This window comes from Rhinopithecus roxellana, chromosome 13, assembly GCF_007565055.1.
Source record: "Rhinopithecus roxellana isolate Shanxi Qingling chromosome 13, ASM756505v1, whole genome shotgun sequence".
Taxonomy (NCBI): domain Eukaryota; kingdom Metazoa; phylum Chordata; class Mammalia; order Primates; family Cercopithecidae; genus Rhinopithecus; species Rhinopithecus roxellana.
In genome coordinates this window covers 131673877-131696799 of record NC_044561.1, presented here as the reverse complement: position 1 = coordinate 131696799, position 22923 = coordinate 131673877, and the positions used below count along the sequence as shown (strand labels likewise).

The 22923-nt window shown below is 55.0% G+C and overlaps 2 protein-coding genes across 8 annotated transcripts in view; one reads left to right on the top strand and one right to left on the bottom strand.

Moving 5' to 3' along the window:
* Positions 1-2426, top strand: part of COL18A1 (collagen type XVIII alpha 1 chain) — a 103634-nt gene extending 101208 nt beyond the window's left edge. For all 5 annotated transcript variants that reach the window (XM_030914288.1, XM_030914287.1, XM_010370120.2 and 2 more), the window contains one exon: positions 892-2426. In XM_030914288.1, the coding sequence (XP_030770148.1) occupies positions 892-1102 (211 nt within the window). In that variant the 3' untranslated portion in view covers positions 1103-2426. The remainder of the gene's footprint in view (positions 1-891) is intronic.
* Positions 1271-22923, bottom strand: part of SLC19A1 (solute carrier family 19 member 1) — a 31079-nt gene continuing 9426 nt past the window's right edge. For 2 of the 3 annotated variants that reach the window (XM_030914289.1, XM_010370121.2), the window contains exons 3-7: positions 19471-20230; positions 18743-18935; positions 14231-14372; positions 4665-5181; positions 1271-3707 (exon numbers count right to left, since the gene is read on the bottom strand). In XM_030914289.1, coding sequence (XP_030770149.1) covers positions 4705-5181; positions 14231-14372; positions 18743-18935; positions 19471-20230 — 1572 coding nt within the window. In that variant the 3' untranslated portion in view covers positions 1271-3707; positions 4665-4704. The remainder of the gene's footprint in view (positions 3708-4664; positions 5182-14230; positions 14373-18742; positions 18936-19470; positions 20231-22923) is intronic. The other variant, XR_004052587.1, reaches the window with a different exon arrangement.

The window sequence follows — 22923 nt, the reverse complement described above, 5'->3', positions numbered from 1 at the left end:
AGTGCACCTAAGAGCAGTTCCCCCTAAGTTTTGGGACAGATCTTATACATGCTCATTACTTAAAAATTATAAAATCCAAAAGAACATTGAGAAAAATGAAAACTGCTCTGATAAGTAATCATTAGCATGTGTTTGAGAGGAATGTAGTTCTAAGAACGCCTTTAAGCGCCCCCGGCCCTCTGCCCATGGCGGATAGACTCCAAGTCTCCCAAGATGTCACCACACCCGTGGTCAGCCATGTAAGCATCGCCGTGAGTTTATTCATGGAGAATAAACTCCTCAAAGGACAACACGGAGTCCGAGCATGTGTGCCCTTGAAATGTTGAGAAATTTCCAGGGTGTCCAGAAGAATACTTCATCCCAAATGTCGCTGTGCCCTCCCCACATGAGCGCCCCGATTCTTCCAACACTCATGCTTTTAGGGGTGTCTCGGGGTGCCACACAGCGTGTCCCCAGCAGTGCCTGGCCATCTGCTGTAACGGAGATGCACCTGCCAAGGGTCTCTGACAGCAGCGCTGTGGGTGGGGCTGGGCCACAGGGCAGGCCGGAAGCCAGGAGCCCAGGAGGTGGAGCTGCTTCCTAGCGAGGCAGCCGCAGGAAGGCTTTGCTTAGCAGGCATGAGGGCCAGGTTCACCCAGCCAGGCCAAGCCCTGGGCCCTCTTGCCTCTGCTGTGGGTGTGGCAGAAGCAGCATGGGGTGCAGTCTGGGAGATGCAGCTCCCTCCACAGGCAGCCAGCAGGGAGGCCACGTGGCCCTCCAGGTTGTGGGAGCCTCTGCAGCCCCGTTACCCCTAGGGCCGGCCTCCTGCCTCCACCTTTCCTGCCTGGGGGGCGGCCTCTGCCCTAAGCGGAGCAGGTCTGGGTGTGACTGACGGCCCGGCGCGTCTTACAGGCCCCAGAAGAGCGTGTGGCATGGCTCGGACCCCAGCGGGCGCAGGCTGACTGAGAGCTACTGCGAGACGTGGCGGACAGAGTCTCCCTCGGTCACAGGTCAGGCCTCCTCCCTGCTGGGGGGCAGGCTCCTAGGGCAGAATGCTGCAAGCTGCCACCACGCCTACATCGTCCTCTGCATCGAGAACAGCTTCATGACTGCCTCCAAGTAGCCGCCGCCTGGATGCGGATGGCCGGAGAGGACGGGCGGCTCGGAGGAAGCAGCCACTGTGGGCAGGGAGCGGCCGGCCAGCCCCCAGCCCCAGGACCCGGCGGCCATACTTTCCTGTATAGTTCACGTGTCATGTAATCCTCAAGAAATAAAAGGAAGCCAAAGAGTGTATTTTTTTAAAAGTTTAAAATGGAAGCCTGATGCTGACGTTCACCTGCCCCAGCTCTCCCCTGAGCTGTGAGCCCAGCTGGCACAGCCTGGGTCAGGCAGGCTGCAGTATCAATGCCCTGTGCACCCTCTTGGCCTGAATCAGACCACGGCTTGATTTCTCCAGGATTTCCTACTCTGGGAAGCTGTGCTCGCCCTGGCAAGTGCCAACTTCATTTCCCACCTAGCACCTCTGTTCTGTGCCCAAAACCCAGACCTGGTAGCAGACGGGCCCCGTGAGGCAATGGGAGCTGTGGCCACACTCAGCACAGGGCCACCTGGGCTCTCCTCCAGGGTGGGCTTGCCCTGCGGTAGATAGGAGGGGGCTCAGGTCTCTGGGGCTAGGGGCAACCCCTTCTGCTCAGCTCTGGGCTGTTCACAGCAACCCCAGGCATGAGCAGGTTTCCAAGCTCAGAGGTCCACTGTGACCCCTGGCTCTGGCCTGTCCTCCAACATCACACACAGGAGCCTGGGGCTGGCCTCCCAAATGACCCATGAGATACATCCAAAGCAAATAGCTCCATGCTGGCCAAGTCCAAGCTGGAAGATACGAGGGACCTGTGAGTTGGGGTCTGGCAGCCTCCCATCCAGGGCCCCCATCTCATACGCCCGGCTGGGACTTGGCTCAGCCAGCACTTGTCCAGCTGAGTGCCAGGATGGAACAAGGCCACGTCGAAGAGGCTGAGGCTGGCACAGGACATGCGGCAGCCAGCGCACAGGGCAGTGGGGAAGGGCTGCCATCTGTGCACTGCCCATGGACAGGCTGGCTCCAGATGCAGGGCAGTCATCAGCTGTCTCCTAGGAAACCCACATCCTTGCCCTCTTTGGGACTGAAGGGGACACCCGGGGTGCACACAGGCTGCCCTGCAGGCGAACAAAGCAGCCACGAGGTGCAACGAGGTCCTCTGTCGCAGCCACCCGTGAGATCTGGCAGCATCGACACCAGAGTCATTCGTGGTGTGGAGGGACAAGTGGACTCAGGGCAGTGCCAGGCTGACCACAGCACACCAGCACACACCTGCCTCGGGACTGCGACAAAACTGGTGGGGCTGGTTCTGTAACTGTGTGTGATGTGAAGCCAATTCAGACAGGTAAATAAAAGTGACCTTTGACACTGACTCTTGGTTTGCAAGAGTCTTCACTGTCACAGGAAGGACACAATTCTCCAAAAGGAGTCCTCAGGAGTCTTCTATCCCTGGACTGCCCCACTGGCAGAACCCGAGTGTGCACAGGCATGCAGTTACATGGGGGTATGCATGCCTGGGCATACACAGGTGTGCACAGTTATACACAGGTGTGCCTGGGCATACACAGGTGTGCAGTTATACACAGGTGTGCAGGAGCATCCGTAGTGTACACAGGTACACAGGCATGCACAGGTGTGTGGACACACCAACACTCTCAAGTCTCTCCTCACAGCAGGACCTGGCTTGCTCCCGGGAACACTACATCCTGACAGCCATCCCTGTCCTGGTGGCCAGGTGAGTGCAGGACTCAGAGGCAGGCAGGCGGTGGGTGCAGTGAGCGGGCTGCGGAGGGAGCAAGCCCTTGCCTGGGGGGCGGGTTCTGATGACAGCGTGGGCCTCCCCAGTGACGCTCTGGCCCATGGCACAGGCCCAGCCCACCTCCACCCATCACATCCTGCTAGATCTACGAGCCCAGGAAATGGCTGGTACAGACCCTTCCCAGCAGGGTCCCCAGGGTGGCCGTGACAGGGCCCCTGGATGTGTCCAGGACCACAGCCCTGTCTGACCAGCACCATCCACTGACTCGGGCCATCTTCCACGTGCAGCCTCTGCTTCAATCCAGGGTACCCCAAGATGCCTGCTCCCCTGAGCCACCTCGGGAGACCCTTGGGTCGAGCAGCTCCAGCGGCCCCTCCTCAGCCAGAGATTCTGTCCCCAGCTCTCTGTGTGGAGCCGGTGAGCAGCCAGCCATTCACCCGGGGCCACTGAGATGTGGCAGAGGCCCTGCAGGATAGGCCCATTGACTAGGGTTGTAGGGGGGCTCAGCTCATGGGCACCAAGGCCCTGAGTGGGCTGGTGGGGGGAGAAGGCTGGGATGCCTCTTCTGGCTTCCTCACTGACTGCCAACCCTCAACCCCCAGGCCAGGCGGGCCCAGAATCAGAAGCCCTGGGCACACTCACGTAACAAGTGTGTTTGATGTATGTGGGAAGAGCGTTCACATCACATCAGATGGTCCGGCACCTGTGGGCAAGGCACTAGCGCTCCTTAGACCCCGAGGCCGCTGGGACATACTTCCCCAGCGCCCACCACCAAGGCAGCTCCCCCACGGCTCCCCAGCCCAGGCAAGCCCCGCACACACCAAGGCCAGCACGTCTGCGGTGATCGGGACCAGTCCTCTCCGGGCTGGCACAAGCGTGGGAGCAGCTGAGGACCTGCAGGTCAGGATGGACACACTTCAGAAGGACAGACAGGACCATGGAGGGCTGCCCTTAGGGTGGGAGAGAGCAACCAGCTCCGAGGACCAGAGCCGCTGCTCCCTCTGATGAGGATGCGTTTGCCGCCAACCTGAGATGGCTTTTCCAAAGAGACAGAGAAGCCACGTGCAGTTCTTCATTCTACGTCAATTTGAAAAAAAAAAAAAAAGGGCCGGGCACGGTGGCTCACGCCTGTAATCCCAGCACTTTGGGAGGCCAAGGCAGGCGGATCATGAGGTCAGGAGATCAAGACCATCCTGGCTAACACGGTGAAACCCCGTCTCTACTAAAAATACAAAAAAAAATTAGCCAGGCGTGGCAGCGGGCGCCTGTAGTCCCAGCTACACAGGAGGCTGAGGCAGGAAAATGGCGGGAACCCGGGAGGCAGAGCTTGCAGTGAGCGGAGATGGTGCCACTGCACTCCAGCCTGGGCGACAGAGTGAGACTCCGTCTCAAAAAAAAAAAAAAAAAAAAGCAGAGCATCTTCCAAAACGCAAGAGCACCGAGGATGACCAGCAATGTCACAGCTCAGCTATGCCCGGGGGCCTAGGCTCCCACCCTGCCCTAGAGGGCTCAGAACTCCTGTGTGGCCAGTGTCCCCTGAGCTGGTATCTAAGGCCACTTCACCAGCCCGGAGGGGCACAGATTTGTCTCAAGCCCCAGAAGGAGCATGAGCCAGTGAGGCCTGGTGGACACAGGAGCCCACCACCCACCTCTTCCAGCAACCAAAGCCCGCGGGGCACAGCGCAGGGACAGCATGGCCAGGCAGCTGCCCTGAGTGTCGCCAGCAGGCTGTGGCCACCGCTCGAGTGCAGCACAGGGTGGGGGGAATCCCAGGGGACCTGCCAGCAGGCTAAGCGGAGGCCCCCGTGGCTAAGGCAAGCGACCTTCAAGGCAGGAGTCACAGGGACGTACCGAGGGCCACCTGCAAAGTTACCAGAGGGGCCCCCGAGAGTCACTGGTTCACATTCTGAACACTGTCACTTGGATGACGCTGCAAACCCAGCCTGCTGACAGCAGGAGGATGGACAGCCGGCTGGGGACAAGTCTCATCTGCAGTGTCAGAGCCTGAGGCCTGGGCGGAGCACGGAGTGCAGGCAGAAGGGACTGTCACTGGGCTCAGGAATCCAGCTGCCTGCAGGGCCGGGGCTGGGGCTGGGTCGCCCTGTCTTTGCTCCAGGGACGCTGGCCCCACAGTCCCCAGGCCATCTTCTGGGGAGAGCGGCGGGCTGTGGGCTGGCTGCACGCCTCCGAGGCCCTTGTCCTGCACGCTCAGCTCCTGTGCTGCCTTCTCCTCCGTGGGACTCCTCAGACCCTGGGCCGGGGGCAGCGGCACGTGGTGGCCCCGCTGGCAGTGCCGCAGGCCATCCAGCATGGCCCCCAAGAAGTAGATGATGGACAGGATCAGGAAGTACACACAGTAGAAGTGGAACTGGAAAGAGAGGCAGGTGAGGCGGGTGAGGAGGGCCTGGCTGGGATGATGGCACCCTACACCCCAACGCCTGCTCCCAGGCTCATCTTCCTCCAGCTCAGAGGCTGACCCTGAACATGGCACAGCAGTCAGAGGCCAGCCCCAGGAGTAGGTGCCACAGTGCTCACCACAGCCCCCCTTCCCGCCACGGCCTGGCACAGGCCTGAAGAGGGGCTCCCGCCATTTCCCAAGAACCCCTTGGAACCTGGCAGGTGGCTCTGCATGGCCTGCAGTGTCTGCTCCTGAGGCCCCTGCTTGGTGGTGCCTGCTGCCCATCCATGGTGCTGAGACAACAGGAGGACGCCCATGAGGGCTAGAATGTCCCTCCGGGCAGATCAGGGTGAGGACAGCCACAGCAGGTGACCGGGAGCTGCTCCCCAGGGCTTCACGCCCAGAGCGACCCCTCAGCAGCCTGCACACGCGCATGAAGCCCGTCTCCGCCTTGGCGGTGGAAGCTGTGCTACGATGACCAGAAGGAGCGGCACCAGCAGCAGCCACGTCTCTCCTGATTCTCACAGCTGCCAGGGGCAGGAGGGACTGGAGATGTCCCTGGGACACCAGGGAGGGACCTGATCATTCCCGGAGGTGCAGAGGGTTCAGGAGGCTGCAGTGCTTTCAGGACATCTGTGGGCAGAGCCCAGTGAGTCCCACCCAAGACCCCGAGGCCCCAACTCCACGCCCGCAGGCCAGAATCCCTGCAGCCCATCGGCACCGGCACCCTTCCAGGAAAACCGTTTTTAAAGCAAACTCAGGAAGATGGGGCTGACACACTTCTCCCTGTTCTCCTACCCAAGACACTGAGATAAAAACCTGGGAAGACTGAAAGCGGGAGTGAGGCGGGCAGACCGGCCGGGCCCTTGGGGTCTGGGGAGTTGTGCCACGCAGAGCTCCCTGGGGGCTTTTCTTTTCGCCTTAGATATTTTGAAACTCAAGAAGGCAGCAGGCTGGAAATGCCAACAGATGCAGAAAAAAGAGCCCATGAAAGCAGCTCTCTCTGGCCTCAGACCCAGGGAAGGAGCAGCCCAACATGAAGAAAGACCTTTTGACAGGAATCGCCCTGGTCCCTGCAGACACCAGACCTCGGCTCCAACCACCATGTCAGCAAGGACACCTCATCCTCCCCAGCCTGTAACAAGGACCCCCAAGTCCCCTGTGGCGTGGTATCAGACAACACCAGTGGGCACGACAGCTTTCACTCCCACTGGCTGGTAAAGATGCCCACCCTCAACTGCATGAGTCAGTGGAGACCACAGGGAAGCCTAGACTGTCACCCCCAAAGCCTCATGGAGTCAGTGAAGACCATGTGGGGAGCGTGGCCTCTTATCCTCGCCCAGTAGTAAGAGGGTGCCCATCCCCCTCCATGCTGGGAGGTGTCAGAGGAGGTCAAGCAGGGAGTCCAGACTTTCACCCAACCCAGGAATAACAAGAATGTCCCAACCCTAGGGGCATCAAGGGGACCCCAAGGGGAGCTGGACTCCCATCCTTGCCTGGCAACAAGAAGGAGCCCCCACCCAGCCACCCACCCTCGCTCAGGTGTCACGAAGGCTGAGTGGGAGCCTGGACTTCCACTGCTCCTCCCTGTAGTGAGGTGCACACCCACTTGACCTGCTGGAGCTGCGTCAGCCATGACAGGATGCTGAAATTACATCATACCCAAAATGCTTGCATCTCACTAAAAAATCCCTTGGCACACTAAGCCACAAAGCTCTCAAACTGAAAAACAACAGACACCGGCACTAAGACAACAGGGACGGTCGAATTCGCTGAGAAAGATCTTAAAGCAGCCACCATAAAAATGCTTCGGTGAACAATAACAAACATGCTGGAAACAAATGAAAAAACACAGTCTCAGCAAAGAAAGGGGAGAAATAAAAAAAAATTTAGAACTGAAAAGTACAATAACCAAAATTTTAAAACTTAATGAATCATCTCAACAAAATAGAAGAGGCAGAGAAATGATCAATGAACTGGAGGTAGAACAATAGAAATTATCCAACCTGAACAAAAAAAAAAATGGACTGAAAAAAAAATGAACAAAGTCTCATTCCTTGTGGGGTTTCATAACATGAACCTAACATTTGTGACACGGGGGTTCTAGAAAAAGAGGAGAAAAGGAGTGGGGTTCAAAGAGCACTTTAGGAAATAATGGCTGAAAACTTCCCAAATTTGGTGAGACATACACTGCAGATTCATGAAGCTGAGCAAACCCCAAACAGAAAACCCAAACAAAATCACACCAACACATACCATATTCAAACTTCTATAAGCTAACGATAAAAATAAGTAAAAAAATCTTGGTAGTGGCCAGAGAAGAATGACCCTTCATGGACAAGCAATTTGAATAACACTAATTTCTCATCAAAAATCCCGAAAGCTATGAGGAAGGGGTACCACATTTCTCACAGGCTGAAAAAAAGAACAGTCTACCCAACATCCTATATCCAGTGAAAACATCCTTCAAGAATAAAAGAACAATCAAGACAGTCAGGTGAAGAAAAACTAAGAGAAGAAATTCATAACCAGCAGATCTATCTAAAATAATGGCAAAAAAAAAAAAAAAAAAGTTATCTAAACAGAAAGGAAATTACTAAAGAAGGAAAGAATCTTGAAATAACAGGAAAGAGGAAATACCATAGTACGCAACATTATGGGTAAACAAAACAGACTTTCCTTCTTGAGTTTTCTAAAATATGTGTGATGATTAATGCAAAAATTACAATATTTTCTTATGTAGCACTAAAGGTATGTAGAGAAAATATTTAAGATAATTGTACTGTAAGCGGGAGATGGTAAAGTGACATAAAGGCAGGCAAAGTTTCCATACTTCACTCAAACTAGTAATGTAATACAGAAAGCAACCAAAAAAGCTATACTAAGTATATTCAAAAACACAATAGATAAACCAAACAAAATTCTAAAGGATGTACAAGTAACCCACTGGAAGCTGAAAAAATGTAAACAGAAACTAAAAACAGAGAATCAATGAAAAATTAAAAACGAAATGGCACTTAAGCCCTAATATACAAATTATCACATTAAATATAAATGGTCTAAATACACCAACTGTAAGACAGAGATTAGCAAAGTAGATTTTAAAACATGACTCAACCACGTGCTGTCTACAAGAAGCTCACTTCAAATATACCAAGATAGGAAGGCTGAAAGTAAAACGATGGAAAAAGATGTATCATGCAAACATTAATCAAAGGAAAGCAGGGGTGGCTATATTAATGTCAGGTAAAGTAAACTTCCGAGCAAAAAAAAAAAAAAAGACCAGAGACAGAGAAGGACATAATATAATCCACTATTACACAATGGACAAGAAAGTCAGTCCACCAAGACAAATTTCAATCCCAAACGCGTATGCAGCAAACAAAAGAGCTACCAATATGTGAAGCAAAACATGACAGAACTGAGAGGAGAAATAGATCCACAATTATACTTAGGAGACGTCAATACTCCCTCTCAATAATAATAAAACTAGACAGAAAATCCACAAGAACTGAGAGGAAATCAATACCATCAGCCAATAGGATCCGATCAGCATTTACAGAACACTCCACCCAAAAGCAGAATATACATTCTTTCCAAGTGTCCACAGTATATCAAAACGGATAATATTCTGGGTCATAAGACAAATCTTAACAAATTTATAAGGACTGAAATAATTATAGAATGTGTTTTCTGATCACAATATAATCAAAAAAATTAATAACAGATAACAGGAAAATCTCAAAACACTTGGAAATTAAACAACAAAATTTGAGATAATGATGCATCAAAAAACACACTGAACTGAATGAAAATGAAAACATAGCCTATTAAGATTTGTGGGATGCAACTAAAGCAGTACTGAGTGGGGAAATTTATAGCATTAGATGCACAAATTAGAAAAGAGGAGAGGTCTCAAACCGATAGCTCATCTCCAGAACCTAGAAAAAGAAGAGCAAAATAAATCTAAAGTAAGCAGAAATAAGGAATTAATCAAGTTCCAGCCAGTGCACTAAGAAAAAAAAAATAAAAGATATACAGATCAGAAAGGAAGAAATTTTTGCAGATGACATAATTATCTACATAGAAAATCTCAAGGAATTTAAAAAACAAAGACCAAAAAACAGAAAAGCCTCCTAGAACTAATAAGTAAGCTCAGCAAAATTGCAGTATACAAGATAAACACACAAATATCAACTATATTTCTATACACTAGCAATGAACACGTATACACTAGGGTTCACTATTGTGAACCCATCCCCCAATTCATATGTTGCAGTCCTAACCCGCAATGTCACTGCATTTGAAGACAGGGCCTTTCAAAAGGTAATTACAGTTAAATGAGGTCATAAGGATGGCGTCTTACTCCAACCTGACTGGGTGTCCTTATAAGCAGACAGACACTAGCCAGGCGTGGTGGCTCACGCCTGTAACCCCAGCACTTTGGGAGGCCGAGGTGGGTGGATCACCTGAGGTCTGGAGTTTGAGACCAGCCTGGCCAACATGGAGAAACCCCGTCTCTACTAAAAACACAAAGTTAGCCAGGCGTGGTGGCACATGCCTGTAATCCCAGCTACTCGGGAGGCTGAGGAAGAATTGCTTGAACCCGGGAGGAGGAGGCTACGATCGGCCAAGATCACACCATTGTACCCTAGCCTGGGCAACAAGAGGGAAACTCCATCTCAAAAAAAAAAAAAAAAAAAAACCAGATACCAGGGAGGACCACACACATTAAAAAGACCATATGAAGACAAAGGGAGAAAATGCCATCTGCAAACCAAGAAGAGAGGCATCAGGAGAAACCAATCTGCCAACACTTTAATCTCAGACTTCCAGCCTCCAGAACTGTGAGAGAATACATTTCTGTTGTTTGTCACCCAGTTTGTGATATTGGGCTATGGCAGCCCAAGCAGACTAATGCAGATAACAAATTTCAAGATACGGTTTGATTTACTTAAAAAAAAGCATAAACTAAAACATGTACAGTACTCATATGCTGAAAACTACAAAATGCTGAAAGAAATCAAAGATCTAAATAATTGGAAAGATATGCCATGTTCATGGATTGGAAAACAACACAGTCACCATGTCAGTTCTCCCAAAATTGATATACTGGCTTAATTGCAATTCCTAACAAAATCTGAGCAAGAATTTTTGTAGATATAGACAAGATTACTCTAAAATGTATATGGAAAGGCAAAGAAACTGTAAGAGTCAAAACAATTTTGAATAAAAAGAAGTTGGAGGAATCAGTCTATCCAATTTCAAAACGTGCTAGAAAGCTTCATAACCAAGACGGTGTGATATTGGTACAACGGGAAACACACACTTCACTGGAACAGGATAAAAACCCAGAAACAGGCTCACATAAATACGCCCAACTTTTGACAAAGGTGTAAAAGTAATTCAATGGGGAGAGCTAAGTCTTTTCAACAAACGATGCCGGAATAAATGGATACACAGGCCAAAAACAGTGACCTCAACCTAAACTTCACATCTTTTTTTTTTTTTTTTTTTTTGAGACGGAGTCTCGCTCTGTCGCCCAGGCTGGAGTGCAGTGGCCGGATCTCAGCTCACTGCAAGCTCCGCCTCCCGGGTTTACGCCATTCTCCTGCCTCAGCCTCCCGAGTAGCTGTGACTACAGGCGCCCGCCACCTCACCCGGCTAGTTTTTTGTACTTCTTTAGTAGAGACGGGGTTTCACGGTGTTAGCCAGGATGGTCTCGATCTCCTGACCTCGTGATCCGCCCGTCTCGGCCTCCCTAAGTGCTGGGATTACAGGCTTGAGCCACCGCGCCCGGCCAAACTTCACATCTTATACAAAAATTAACTCAAAGCTGATCAGAGACTTAAATGTAAAAACACAAAACTTTAAAAAAGAAATTTGAGGAAACTCTTCTGAATTTAGGGCTAGGCAAAGAGTTTCCATAAAAGGAAAAACTGTAAATCAGACCTCGTGGGAGTTAAAAAAACACTTGTTCTGTAAAAGACCATGTTAAGTAGATGAAACAACAAGCTACAGAGTTGAAAAAAACTGCAAACTGTATATATCCAACAAAGGACTAAAATCTGGAATACACAAACAATGCTTAAAACTCAAGAGTATAAAAATGAACAATCCAATGAGAAAATGGGCAGAAGACGTGAAGATTTTGCAAACGAAAAATAAGGACATAAAAAGATGTTCAACATCATTATCCACCAGGGAAATGCAAAACAACATTATCCCCCAGGGAAATGCAAATTAAAACCACAATCAAATATCACTACACCTATCACAATGGCCAAAATAACAACGAGTAGCAACACGACATACTGAAGACACTGTGACTGATCTCTCAAAGTCTGGTGGGGGGTACAAAAAGGTACAACTGCTGTGGAAAGCAGGTTTCTTCTTCATAAACAGGCAACTACCTCGTGACCCAACATTTGCACTTCTGGGCGTGTGTCCCAGGGAAAGGAAAACCTATATTCACACAAAAACCTATAAAAGAATGTCTGTAGCAGCTTTATTTGTAATACCCCACACTGGAAACAAGTCTTTCATAGTGAAGAGTTAAATAAAGCGTGCTGTATCCACACCCTGGAACACCACTCAGCAGCAAGAAGGAATCAGCTAGAGCCACAATAACAACCTGGATGAATGTTCAGAGAACAATGTTGAGTGAAAAGCGCCAATCCCTAAACGATACCCAATGCATAACTGTTTATATAACACTCCTGAAATGACAAACTTGTACAAGTGGAGAAGAGGGTAGTGGTTGCCAGGGGTTAAAGAGGAGGTGAGGCTGGGAGCAGGGTGGGCCGTGACTGTAAAGAGCGGCATGAGGGATCCCTGTGGGGACAGAATATTCTGGATCCCGACTGTCACCATGCTGGTTGGGATGTGCTGCAGAACTGTAAGATGTGACCACTGCGAAAACTGGGTATGGGGTACATGGATCTCCCTGTATGATTTATTAAACAGCATGTGAATATAAGATTACCCAAACATAAAGCTTAATTTAAAAAGCAGGCAAACCCAGGCAAGCTCCAGGCCTGTCTGCCCCGCGGTGCTCCATCACAGCTCCCACCCGTCTCTAGACTACCCGCAGCCAAGTCTGAACTCCTCCAGCTGTTCTCCCCATGCTGGAGGAGCGAGAGGGGACACTCGGCACCCAGTAACAGGCGGGGGGGGGGGGGGGGGGGCAAGATGAGCCGGCACCACCTCCTCTAGACCCAGCAGGATGTCTAGCCATGAGCAAAATGCCCCACTAGTTACTTTTTAACCTGGAAATCAAACCAGCCAGAGAAAAGTCCGTGTGTTTTTTTTCTATGTGACAAGAGGCAGCCAGGAACCACAGGCCAGAACCTGCCTTCGCCTCCCCATAGCCATCTCCCCACGGCCTCCATGGGCACACCAGGACAAGGACCAGCTGAGGAAGGGAAGGGGCTTCCTCGTGAGCACCCCTCTCGGGAAGAACTGCAGCACCCCTGCACCAAGCCCCCATGGGCCCTTAGAAGTCCACTGGGAGGCGCCCCCTCCACAGGGCAGCTGCAGGGGAGCACACGCACAGGGTCCCTAAAGGGCCCTCAGGCATCTGCCCCTCCAGCTGCCAGGGGCTGAACAAGAGGCAGTCACAGAGGGATGTAGGTGGAGGGGGGGGGCACAGTAGTCAGGGCAGTCAGCACCCAGAGGCAGGTCAAAAGCCAGGCCCAGCCTGGCGGGGGCCACACAGGGCCCTTGGAGTCTCCCTGGGACAGGCCCTCCCTGCCCATACACGCTGGCAGCCACCGCTGTCTGGGGGCAGAGGTAACTAGGGGCTCCAAGAATGGGGAGGACTTCCTACGGGGTGCTGGAGCCCCTCCAAGGCCAGCTGGACTGCTGCCAGCACCCCCACCCCCGGGGCCATGCATTCAACAGAAGCCTTCTGGGCCCCCTTTCTGCAGACCTGAGACCAGCCCAGCCACCAGGAGGCTGTGTCCACCCAGGCCAGGCCTGGACGCATTCAACCCCGGGCCTCAGAGGGTCACCGCCCTGAGCGTTCACCCCTGGGCCTCGGAGGGTCACCACCCTGAGTGTTCACCCCTGAGCCTCGGAGGGTCACCACCCTGAGTGTTCACATCTGGGTCAGGGGCGTTGCACCCAGAGGGCTCTGTGGAACGGGGCCATGTGGCCTGCCACTGTGGACAGGCCCTAATGACAATCTTGGGCTGAAGGATGCATTTCGATGAGTGGGCGACAGCCACCCTCACCTAACAGGCATTCGCAAGCCGAAGGGGATGCCTGCTGTTGCCCAGGCCTCATCCTGAGCTCCAGAGTCACCGAGGCTGAACAGACGTGGCACCCTCAGAGGATCAGGGCCAGCCCTGACAGTCCTCCTGCCCAGTGAGACCTGGGCCGCAGGTGGACAAAGCCCTTGTTCCACCCGCCAAGCCCATCTGTCTAGCTGCAGGCTGGGGCGGGGCAGTCCTGAGGAGCCCGGGAGGACCTCTCACACCACGCCCACCATGGCTGTATCCAGCTCACTTGGAGACCCGGCCTTGGCTGGGACCCTCAGGAGTTAAATGTGTGTTTTCCAGCTCCTCTTAGAAGCAGCAAAGGCCCACCAGAGGTGGGGAAGGGGAGGGTACCCGCAAAAGCCTGCGTGCCAACACTGCTGAGTGGCTCTGCTCAGCTCTCCTTCCTGAAGAGAACAAAGCTCACGTGGCCTCTAGCCAGGGCTCAAGGACACCAAGTTCCGGCAGCCACAGGCAGAGAGCAGAGACAAGGACAGGTCCACCTTGGCGAGCAGAGGCTCAGTCGCTTCCACCAAGGCCCAGGGCCTGACGGAGGCTCCCACCCACAACAACTGAGCCCTGCTGGGGTCTCTCTCATTTCCTGCTCTCACTGGCCTGGTGTGTCCCACTGGAAGCCCCAGGCCCGCACCCTGTGCCCCCGGCCCACAGTGGGTTCCACATCAGGAGGGCACCAGGAGGCCTTGGCAACGTCCCCACAAGTAGCTTCCCTCCCGGAGGATGCAGGCCTGAAATGGGCTCACCTGCTTGCGGACCGGGAAGCCCAGGCCCCGCACGTCCGAGACGATGAAGGTGATGATGGTCTTGACAACGGTGGCAAAGAACGTGTTGACCCCGAAGACCAGGGCACAGAGCTCTTTAGATAGAGAAGATGCGATCTGAAAGCTGAACAGGAAGAGCGGGCAGATCAGGCACTGCTGGGAGAACGAGAAGCAGCAACAGGGAAAAGCCTGCGGCCCGGCTCCCACCAGCCCATGACTCGCCTGGCAGCCATGGGGTCCCAGGGCATGTATAAGCCCCCCACCAAGCCCCCATCTCTCCCACACATGCCCGCCCCTGCCAGGCAGGAGCCAGCACCCAGGCCACCCACCCTTGAGGGGCCATTCTGGGAGCTGCTGCATCCCCCTGGCTCAGTACAGGGTGAGGATCCCTTATCCAAAATGCCTGGGGCCAGAGGTTTTGGATTTTGGAATATTCACATATCCATAAGGAGATACCTTGAGGATGGAACCCAAGTCTAAACATGAAATTCATTTATGCTCATATACACTGTATACGCACAGCCAGAAGGTGATTTTATATAATACCTAACAGACACTTGCAAGCCAAAGGGGCGCTACTGCCCAGGGCCTCACCCTGAGTTCTGGAGTAATTTGTGCATGAAGAAACTTTCGCCGTGTTCTGAGACTTGTCAAACAAGGTCAGGTGTGGGATTCCCACTGCATTGTCTTTTCAGAGCTCAAAACTGTCAGATTTTGGAGTATTTCAAATTCTGGATTTTTGTGGTGGTGGTTGTTGTTATTTTTTAGATGGAGTCTCGCTCTGTTGCCCAGGTGTGCAATGGCACCATCTCAGCTCACTGCAACCTCTGCCCCTAGGTTCAAGCAATTCTCCTATCTCAGGCTTCGAGTAGCTGGGATTACAGGCATGTGCCACAACACCCAGCTAATTTTTGTATTTTTAGTAGAGACAGTTTCACCATGTTGGCCAGGCTGGTCTCGAGCTCCTGGCCTCAGGTGACCTGCCCACCTCGGCCTCCCAAAGTGCTGGGATCAAAGGCGTGAGCCACCGCACCTGGCTGAATTCTGGCTGTTTTGATTAGGGATGCTGAACCTGTACAATGGGTGTCACAAAACACAAACTCAACAAGATGCCGAGAAGGGCTCCCATGAGCTCTGGGACGGACCAGGTCACAGGCATCTCAAAACACTCAGAAAATCATCAAGAGAACCCCTGGGCACTGACAGAAAAGTCTGGAACGAAAGTCTTTCATGGTTAAATGTTCGATAAATTAGAAGAGCAGTGAAACCAGAGTCGGTGAGGGAGCAGCAGCCAGGCAGGGCAGGCCCTGGAGGTGAGGGGCAGCCGGGTAGGGCGGGCCCTGAAGGTGAGTGGCAGCTGGGTGGGAGGTGGGTGGGCCTGGAGGCAGAGCAGGCCTTGAGGTGAATGGCAGCCAGATACAGTGGGCCCTGGAGGTGAGTGGCAGCTGGGTAGGGGGGGGCCCTGGAGGTGAGTGGCAGCCAGGCAGGGCAGGCCCTGGAGGTAACAGCCGGTTACCGCGAGCCCTGGAAGTGGGTGGTGGCATGCACATGTCCAGGAATGAAGGCACCACATTCCTGACATGGAGAGGTGACACACAAGGCTTCTGGTGCTCTGCAAAGAAACTAGTCTTCAGATGCAGTTCCAATTAAAATCTGCAAAGTGCTTTAAAAAAAAAAAAAAGAAAAAAGAACTGGACAAAAAAATATCCTAAAATTCACCTGAAGAAAAAATAAACAAAAATGCCAGAAACCCTTTAGAGAAGGGCAAAGGTGTCTGTGCTGCCAGGCACTGGAGATGGGGGGACAGCGGGGACAGTGCAGATGGGGGGCGGGTGGCAGTGAGGACGAGAAGCACACGGAGGTCCCAGTGAGCAGGTCAGCAGGACAAAGGGCAGATGAACAACAGGGAGAACCCAGCACAAACGAGCTTCTGGACGCTGGCGCTGGGTAGACCAGCCCCCAGGGTGCTTCCAAGGACACTGAGAAACACTGGGAGTTGAATTAAAGGCAAACGAGTGTGGGGCATGATGGGGGCACAGGTGATTGAAAATACATGATACAGATGAGCGCTCCCCAGATCAGCAGAGAGGAAAGTGAGTCCCAACACAGTCAGGAGACACACAGGGGCCACTCAGTCCACAGCAGGCTGGCCGGCCTTGCTCTTGTGAAGGAAAGGCTGGGAGCCCAGCTGGTCCATCAGGGTCTCAGGGAGGGTGGGAAGGCCACTCCACCATCCTGATGGGGAGAAAGCCCGCAGGCCAGCCTGCAGGGTACCTGCAATATTGACAGAAACCTTTCAAAAGCACATACTCTCCAACCTGGCCATTCCCCTTCCAGGAATCCACCTGAGGGCCATTATTAGAATTTGGAAAGAAAAATGTAGGTAGAAGGGCATTCATCTCAGTGTTCTTCTGTTGTAAGAAAAATAGAAATGGTGACTTTACCCACAGACTGGGGGTGGGTTGTAAGGCCCACCACTCATGACCCGGAGTGACCACCTACGTCTGTGTCTGACATCAACCCAACACAGACAAGCAGAAAATGCTGGGATTCCCCACAGCAAATGGCGGTTTTCTGCTTTGCACACTGCTGCACCGTGTTGGATTTTCTGCGATGGGCATCAATGACTTTATAACTAAAACCTTTCAGGCATTGTCCCCCTGGATGCAGCAATGGGACGGCACATCAGCAGAGGCCCTGGCACTTTCCACAGTGCTGGCAAGTCAGGGAGGGGGGCCTTCAGGAGCTGGGGGCAGCAAGAGCCCTGCGTGGGCCTCAGGGAGCATGGAGAAGGCGGCCACACAGGAGCAAAAGGGAACCCAAGTATGGCAGGGGCAGGAGAGAAGGGTGGGCCGGGCTGCCCATGCCAGGAGACTGCTGCCTGCGTGTGGGGAGGACAGGGAAGTATGGGGCTGGGCACATCCAGGCAGAATGCTGCAGGGATGAGGCTACCAACGCAGAGGGCACAATGCAAGGGTCGGCAGGGCACTCTCAGCTCAACAGGCTTGTGGCCAGCGTAAGCCTCAGGGGGACGACCCACGGAGGGAGGGAGACAGGGCTCGGAGGCCACCCTGGAGTGGAGGCCCAGGAAGGGGAGCTGGGGCCAAAGTCCTCCCAGCTGGCAGGAAAGAGGGGGCAGGTCCAGGGAGGCAGGGGCCAGTGTGAGCACACAGGGTCAGTGTCTGAGTGTGTCAGTGTGTGTGGTCTGAGTATGTGATAGGTGTGTCAATGTGTGGGTGTGTCAATGTGTGGGTGTGTCAATGTGTGGGTGTGTCAATGTGTAGGTGTGTCCATGTGTGAGCGTGTGGTGTGTGTCCGAGTGTGTGGTGTGTTCATGTGAGTGTGCGTTTGTCCGTGTGTGGTGTCCATGTGTAGTCTGTGTCCATGTGTGAAATATCCATGTGTGAGTGTGTTTGTCCATGTGTGCACGTGTGGTATGTGTGTGGTGTGTCCATTGGTGTGTGGTATCTGTTCACATGTGTGGTGGGTGTGCATGTGTGAGCGTGTGTTCATGTGTGGTGTGTCCGTGTGTGGTGTGTTCACGTGTGGTGTGTATCCATGTGAGTGCGGTGTGTGTTCACGTGTGGTGTGTGTCTGTGTGTGGGTGTGTTTACGTGCGTGGTGTGTCTGTGTGTGGTGTGTCCGTGTGTGTGGTGTGTCCGTGTGTGTGGTGTGTTCATGTGTGTGGTGTGTTCATGTGTGTGGTGTGTGTCCATGTGTGGTGTGTCCATGTGTGTGGTGTTCATGTGTGTGATGTGTGTCCATGTGTGTTGGTGTGTTCGCGTGTGTGGTGTGTGTCCGTGTGTGTGGTGTGTTCATGTGTGTGGTATGTTCACGTGTGTGGTGTGTCCGTGTGTGTGGTGTGTTCATGTGTGTGGTGTGTGTCCATGTTGGTGTGTCCGTGTGTGTGGTGTGTCCGTGTGTGTGGTGTGTTCATGTGTGTGGTGTGTTCACGTGTGTGGTGTGTCCGTGTGTGTGGTGCGTTCATGTGTGTGGTGTTCATGTGTGTGGTGTGTCCGTGTGGTGTGTCCGTGTGTGAGCATGTGTTGTGTCCATGTGAGTATGGCGTGTCTGTGTTGTGTGCCCGTCTGTGAGCATGTGGTGTGTGTTCATGAGTGTGTGGTGTGTGTCTGTGTGGTGTGAGTGCCTGGTGTGAGTGTAAGCTGAGGATGAACTCACACAGGTGCATGCTCCCGCTCCTGCCTGGATGGGGTCTCAGCAGCCTGGGGCCTGGAGGATGGGGTTGGGAGCAGGGCAGCAGCAGGCTTCAGAGAGGAGCGCGGAGGGCCTGGGGTAGCAGCTGGACGGCACAGGCAGGGATGCCCCAGGTCCCAGGAAGAGACAAGCGGGGACCCTGGTCAGCTCCAGGTGGCTGGCGGGGCCAGCAATGGCACAGTCGCTGGGGCGTGACGGGAAGATGGGAGCACCCGGCGAAGCGCGAGGCGTGATCCTGGTGCCTGCCCACCCCCGGCTCCCCACCCTTCTGGAACTCACGTGGCGATGGGCACGAGGAACTGGTAGGAGCCGCGGAACAGCACGAAGGCCGCATAGCACAGCCAGATGCTACTCGTGTGCACCAGAAGGAAGACCAGCCCGGCCTGCGTGGCCGTGACGCCCGCGATGAGCAGCTTGGACCAGCGCACCCAGCGGATCTTCACGAAGCCCGCGGCGAAGGACGTGATGGCACCTGAGACGGGAGGGATGGGGCGTTGCAGTGGCCCTGGGGGGCCACGGGGCAGGGGGAGGTGGCAGGAGCCTCTGAGGGAAGGTATCCACGGGGCAGGGGGAGGTGGCGGGGAGCCTTTGGAGGATGGATCCACGGGGCAGGGGGAGGTGGCGGGGAGCCTTTGGAGGAAGGATCCATGGGGCAGGGGGAGGTGGCGAGGAGCCTCCGGGGGAAGCACCCACGGGGCACGGGGAGGTGGTGGGGAGCCTCTGGGGGAAGCACCCACGGGGCAGGGGGAGGTGGTGGGGAACCTCTGGGGGAAGGTATCCACGGGGCATGGGGGAGGTGGTGGGGAGCCTTTGGAGGAAGGATCCACGGGGCAGGGGGAGGTGGCGAGGAGCCTCTGGGGGAAGCACCCACGGGGCAGGGGGAGGTGGTGGGGAGCCTCTGGGGGAAGGTATCCACGGGGCATGGGGCGGCAAAGGGGAGCCTCCGGGGTAAGGATCCACGGGGCAGGGGGGTGAACGGGGAGCCTCGGGGACCAGGGCGCACGTACCCAGTAGCGTAGAGGCAGCATCTGCCGCGCCGTTGTAGACTTGTGCACTGTCGGTGGTGGGGTCCACCTCGTTCCACAGGATGTGCACGTAGTAGACCACCAGGTAGTAGCCGGCCGAGTTGAAGACCCACCAGAGGGACCAAAGGCGGAGCTGCGGCCGCCGCAGGCTATCCCCCAGCTCCCGCAGCATCCGCGCCAGCACGGAGTCCCCACAGGCCGCCCGCAGCGCGCGCCCCAGCTTCCCTCCAGGGCCGGCGTTCATGCGCTCCAGCTCCGACGCCGAGGCTTCGCCCCGTTCCCGGTCGTCGCGGTTGAAGAAGAGGCTGCGTTTGGGGCGCTTCAGGAAGAGGGCGAGGACCACACTGAAGGTGAGGAAGGCCAGCGAGATGTAGTTGAGCGTGGAGAAGGAGACTCGGCCCACGGTGACCAGCAGCTGGCCCAGCACGGAGCTGGTGAACACACCCAGCAGCACGGCAGCGCGCGAGTAGCCAGCCACACGCTGGTAGCGCGCGGGCCGCACGAGAGAGAAGATGTAGGAGGAGTAGGCGATGCGCGCGGCCATGGTGACACTGTAGAAGAGCTCCATGAGCTGCATGTGTGCCACCGAGTGGCCCAGCAGCAGCAGCAGCCACACCGACACGAAGCTGAGCCCCTGCAGCAGCAGCACGGGCGTGTAGCGCAGGTAGTCGGTGAGCAGGAACACGGGCACCAGCACGGCCAGGTAGGAGTACGACAGCACCGGCGTGATCTTGTTGGTGACCTGCGGACAGGCGGGCGGGCGCCCCACTAGGCATTAGCAATGCTGAGGCTGCCGCAGACACAGCCCGCCCGAAGTCATGGCTGCTGACGGCTTCCTGCCCCAACACTGCCTGGTGTGACCCCTCTCCCCAACACGCCCCTGTCCCATGTCCCATTGCATCGTCCTCTCTGAACGGGGACCTCTGACTCCCGACCCTCCCGGGAGCCTGGGAGCATTTGCCTGCAGAAAGCTGACAGTAGCCACAGAAGGAATTGTTATTAATAATCCTGTTCATCTAAGCTTCTCTATTTTTATTTTTATTTTTTTCTGAGACAGAGTCTCGCTCTGTCGCCCAGGCTGGAGTGCAATGGTACAATCTTAGCTCACTGCAACCTCCACCTCCCAGGTTCAAGCAATTCTCCTGCCTCAGCCTCCCGAGTTACAGGTGCGTGCCACCATGTCTGGCTGATTTTTGTATTTTTAGTAGAGACGGGATTTCACCATGTTGGACAGGCTGGTCTCGAACTCCTGACCTCAGGTGATCTGCCCGCCTTGGCCTCCCAAAGTGCTGGGATTACAGGCATGAGCCACCACACCCAACCAGCTTCTCTATTTTTAATAGAATAAAAACATGGTTTTATTTCATCTTAAACAATATGGAAAACAGAGCTGTAACCCATAACACATTCACACTAACACAAGTTCCTTCCATCCTTCCTGGAGAGAGACAAAAACAGAAGGCACAGAAAGGAAGAGCAGGATCAGGAACAGCAGGTTCGTGGGAGGGACTGTGGGGAACCCAGCAGGGGAAGAAAGACAGGAAAGGGAAGAAGGGGAAAGAGAGGGCGTGGGGAAGGGCAGAGGGCCCTGGGCTGCGCACTCCCATCTCACACTTGTCCCCAGAGCAAGGTCTTTCAGGCCAGGCTCCAACCCAGGGGCAGGGAGGGGGGCAAGCACCCCTGCAGCCGCCCTACACCCACCCAGGACGGGGAGCACAGGCTGTCGGCCTGCCCACCCTCACCTCCTCCATCACATGTTATGTGGGAACCCAGCTCCACAGCCTTGGCCACTGAGCTGCCGGTGGACACTCCGGGCCTGGCTTCTGTGCCTGTGGCCTCAACACACATCCACCTTCCATGGGAACGTGGAGCTGGGCATGGGTCTGGGGGTGCTACCTCCTACAGGACAAGGTCAGAGGGCACTGCCCCAGACTCTACTCCAGGCAGGCACCAAATGTCCCCAGCTGGCTTGGCAGGGGCCAGGGCTTCTGCAGGCACACTTGGGCTCACCTGGGCACAGTCCAGAGGAAGAGGCCCCACCCCCGTGAGGCGCAAGCCGCTTGCCTTGCCCCTCCCTGGGGACTGATGTGGGAGCCACCTTATGCTTGGAGCCTCCCCTGGGGCCCAGGTGCATTTTCAGCAGATGGCCCTGCCCAGGGGCCCCACCAGACCCCACCTCAGATCCGCTGGAGGTTGGTACCAGGTGGGCCAGCAGGGCGCTGCTGGACTCTGGGCCTCCAGTAGGCCCCACCTGACTCAGGCCTGACCACCAGCAACCCCACAGCCCTACTCATGCTGCCCCAGGTGACCTCAGCCCCTGCCAGCCACACTTGAGAAGACCAAACCCTGGGTCAGCATAGGGGTGCTGTGCCAAGCCACGCCTCCTCCCCAGGGCCTCTCAGCACACCTAAGATGTGTGGCCCGATGTGCTCGGAGTCTGGCCACTGGTCACTGTGGACAGCTGGGGAACAGGCCCCTGCAGCCAGGCCAGCATGCTGAGAAGCTTCCCAGGGGCTCAGGGGAAGGCTGCCCAGAGACCCCACCTCAGGGCACCCTGAGGTTGCACCCCGGAGCCTGCACCGTCATGGAGACCAGGCTGACCTGAAGGCTGTGGTCCCAGCAGCACCAGGCACCCAAGGTCCCTCCTGCACTCCATCCTGCTCAGGACATTCTGGGACACTCTGAGGGTAGGTCAGGCGTCAGGAGGCTGAGTGACCATGCCGGGTCACAGAGAGCCTCAGGGCCGGCCATCGGCTTCTTCACTGTGTTTACAGTAATGTCCTGGGGACATCAAACAGCCCCACTGTGGGCAAGCTCTCCTGGCTGACGGCCTGCTTGACCGCGGGAGGCTCCTCCTCGGGGCCAGCCCAGGGAACCCCTGCAGAGGCCGAAAGAAGCGGCTCAGAGGCAGGGGCCCTCCCAGGGCCTCAGGGACCCCTGACCCCCAGACACAGGAGGCCGCGCGGGGGCATGACCGCCCCAGCCCCTGGCCAGGGCACAGGTCCTGCCCACAGCCCAGAGGCAAAATGGTAGCCAACCAGCAAAGAGGCTCTCCCCAGAGCCCACGGCTCTCTGGAAAAGGGCGCTGGGGGTCCTAGAAGCCTTGCCCACCTCGCTCATCTCCTCTTCCACCAGGAACCGGCTCTGCAGGCCGGGGCCTCATCAGGCACCTCCTGGTCTTAGTTGAGGGACCGAGTGCAGAGCTCCCCCTTGGCAGACCACAGGGTCAAGGTGGAGCCTTAACACCCCCCAACACCCACCCAGGGCCCTCCTGCTCCTCTCCCTGCACCTCCTCGATGGCCCCTACTCCCCCTTCCTCAGCTTTGGCAGGCAGACAGCAGGGAGGCTCTGCCCAGAGCTGTGACCTGCGACCCACTTACTAGGCTGCTGGGGGAGGGGCCCCCACAACGGTCCCAGCAGGGAGGTGGCATCTGT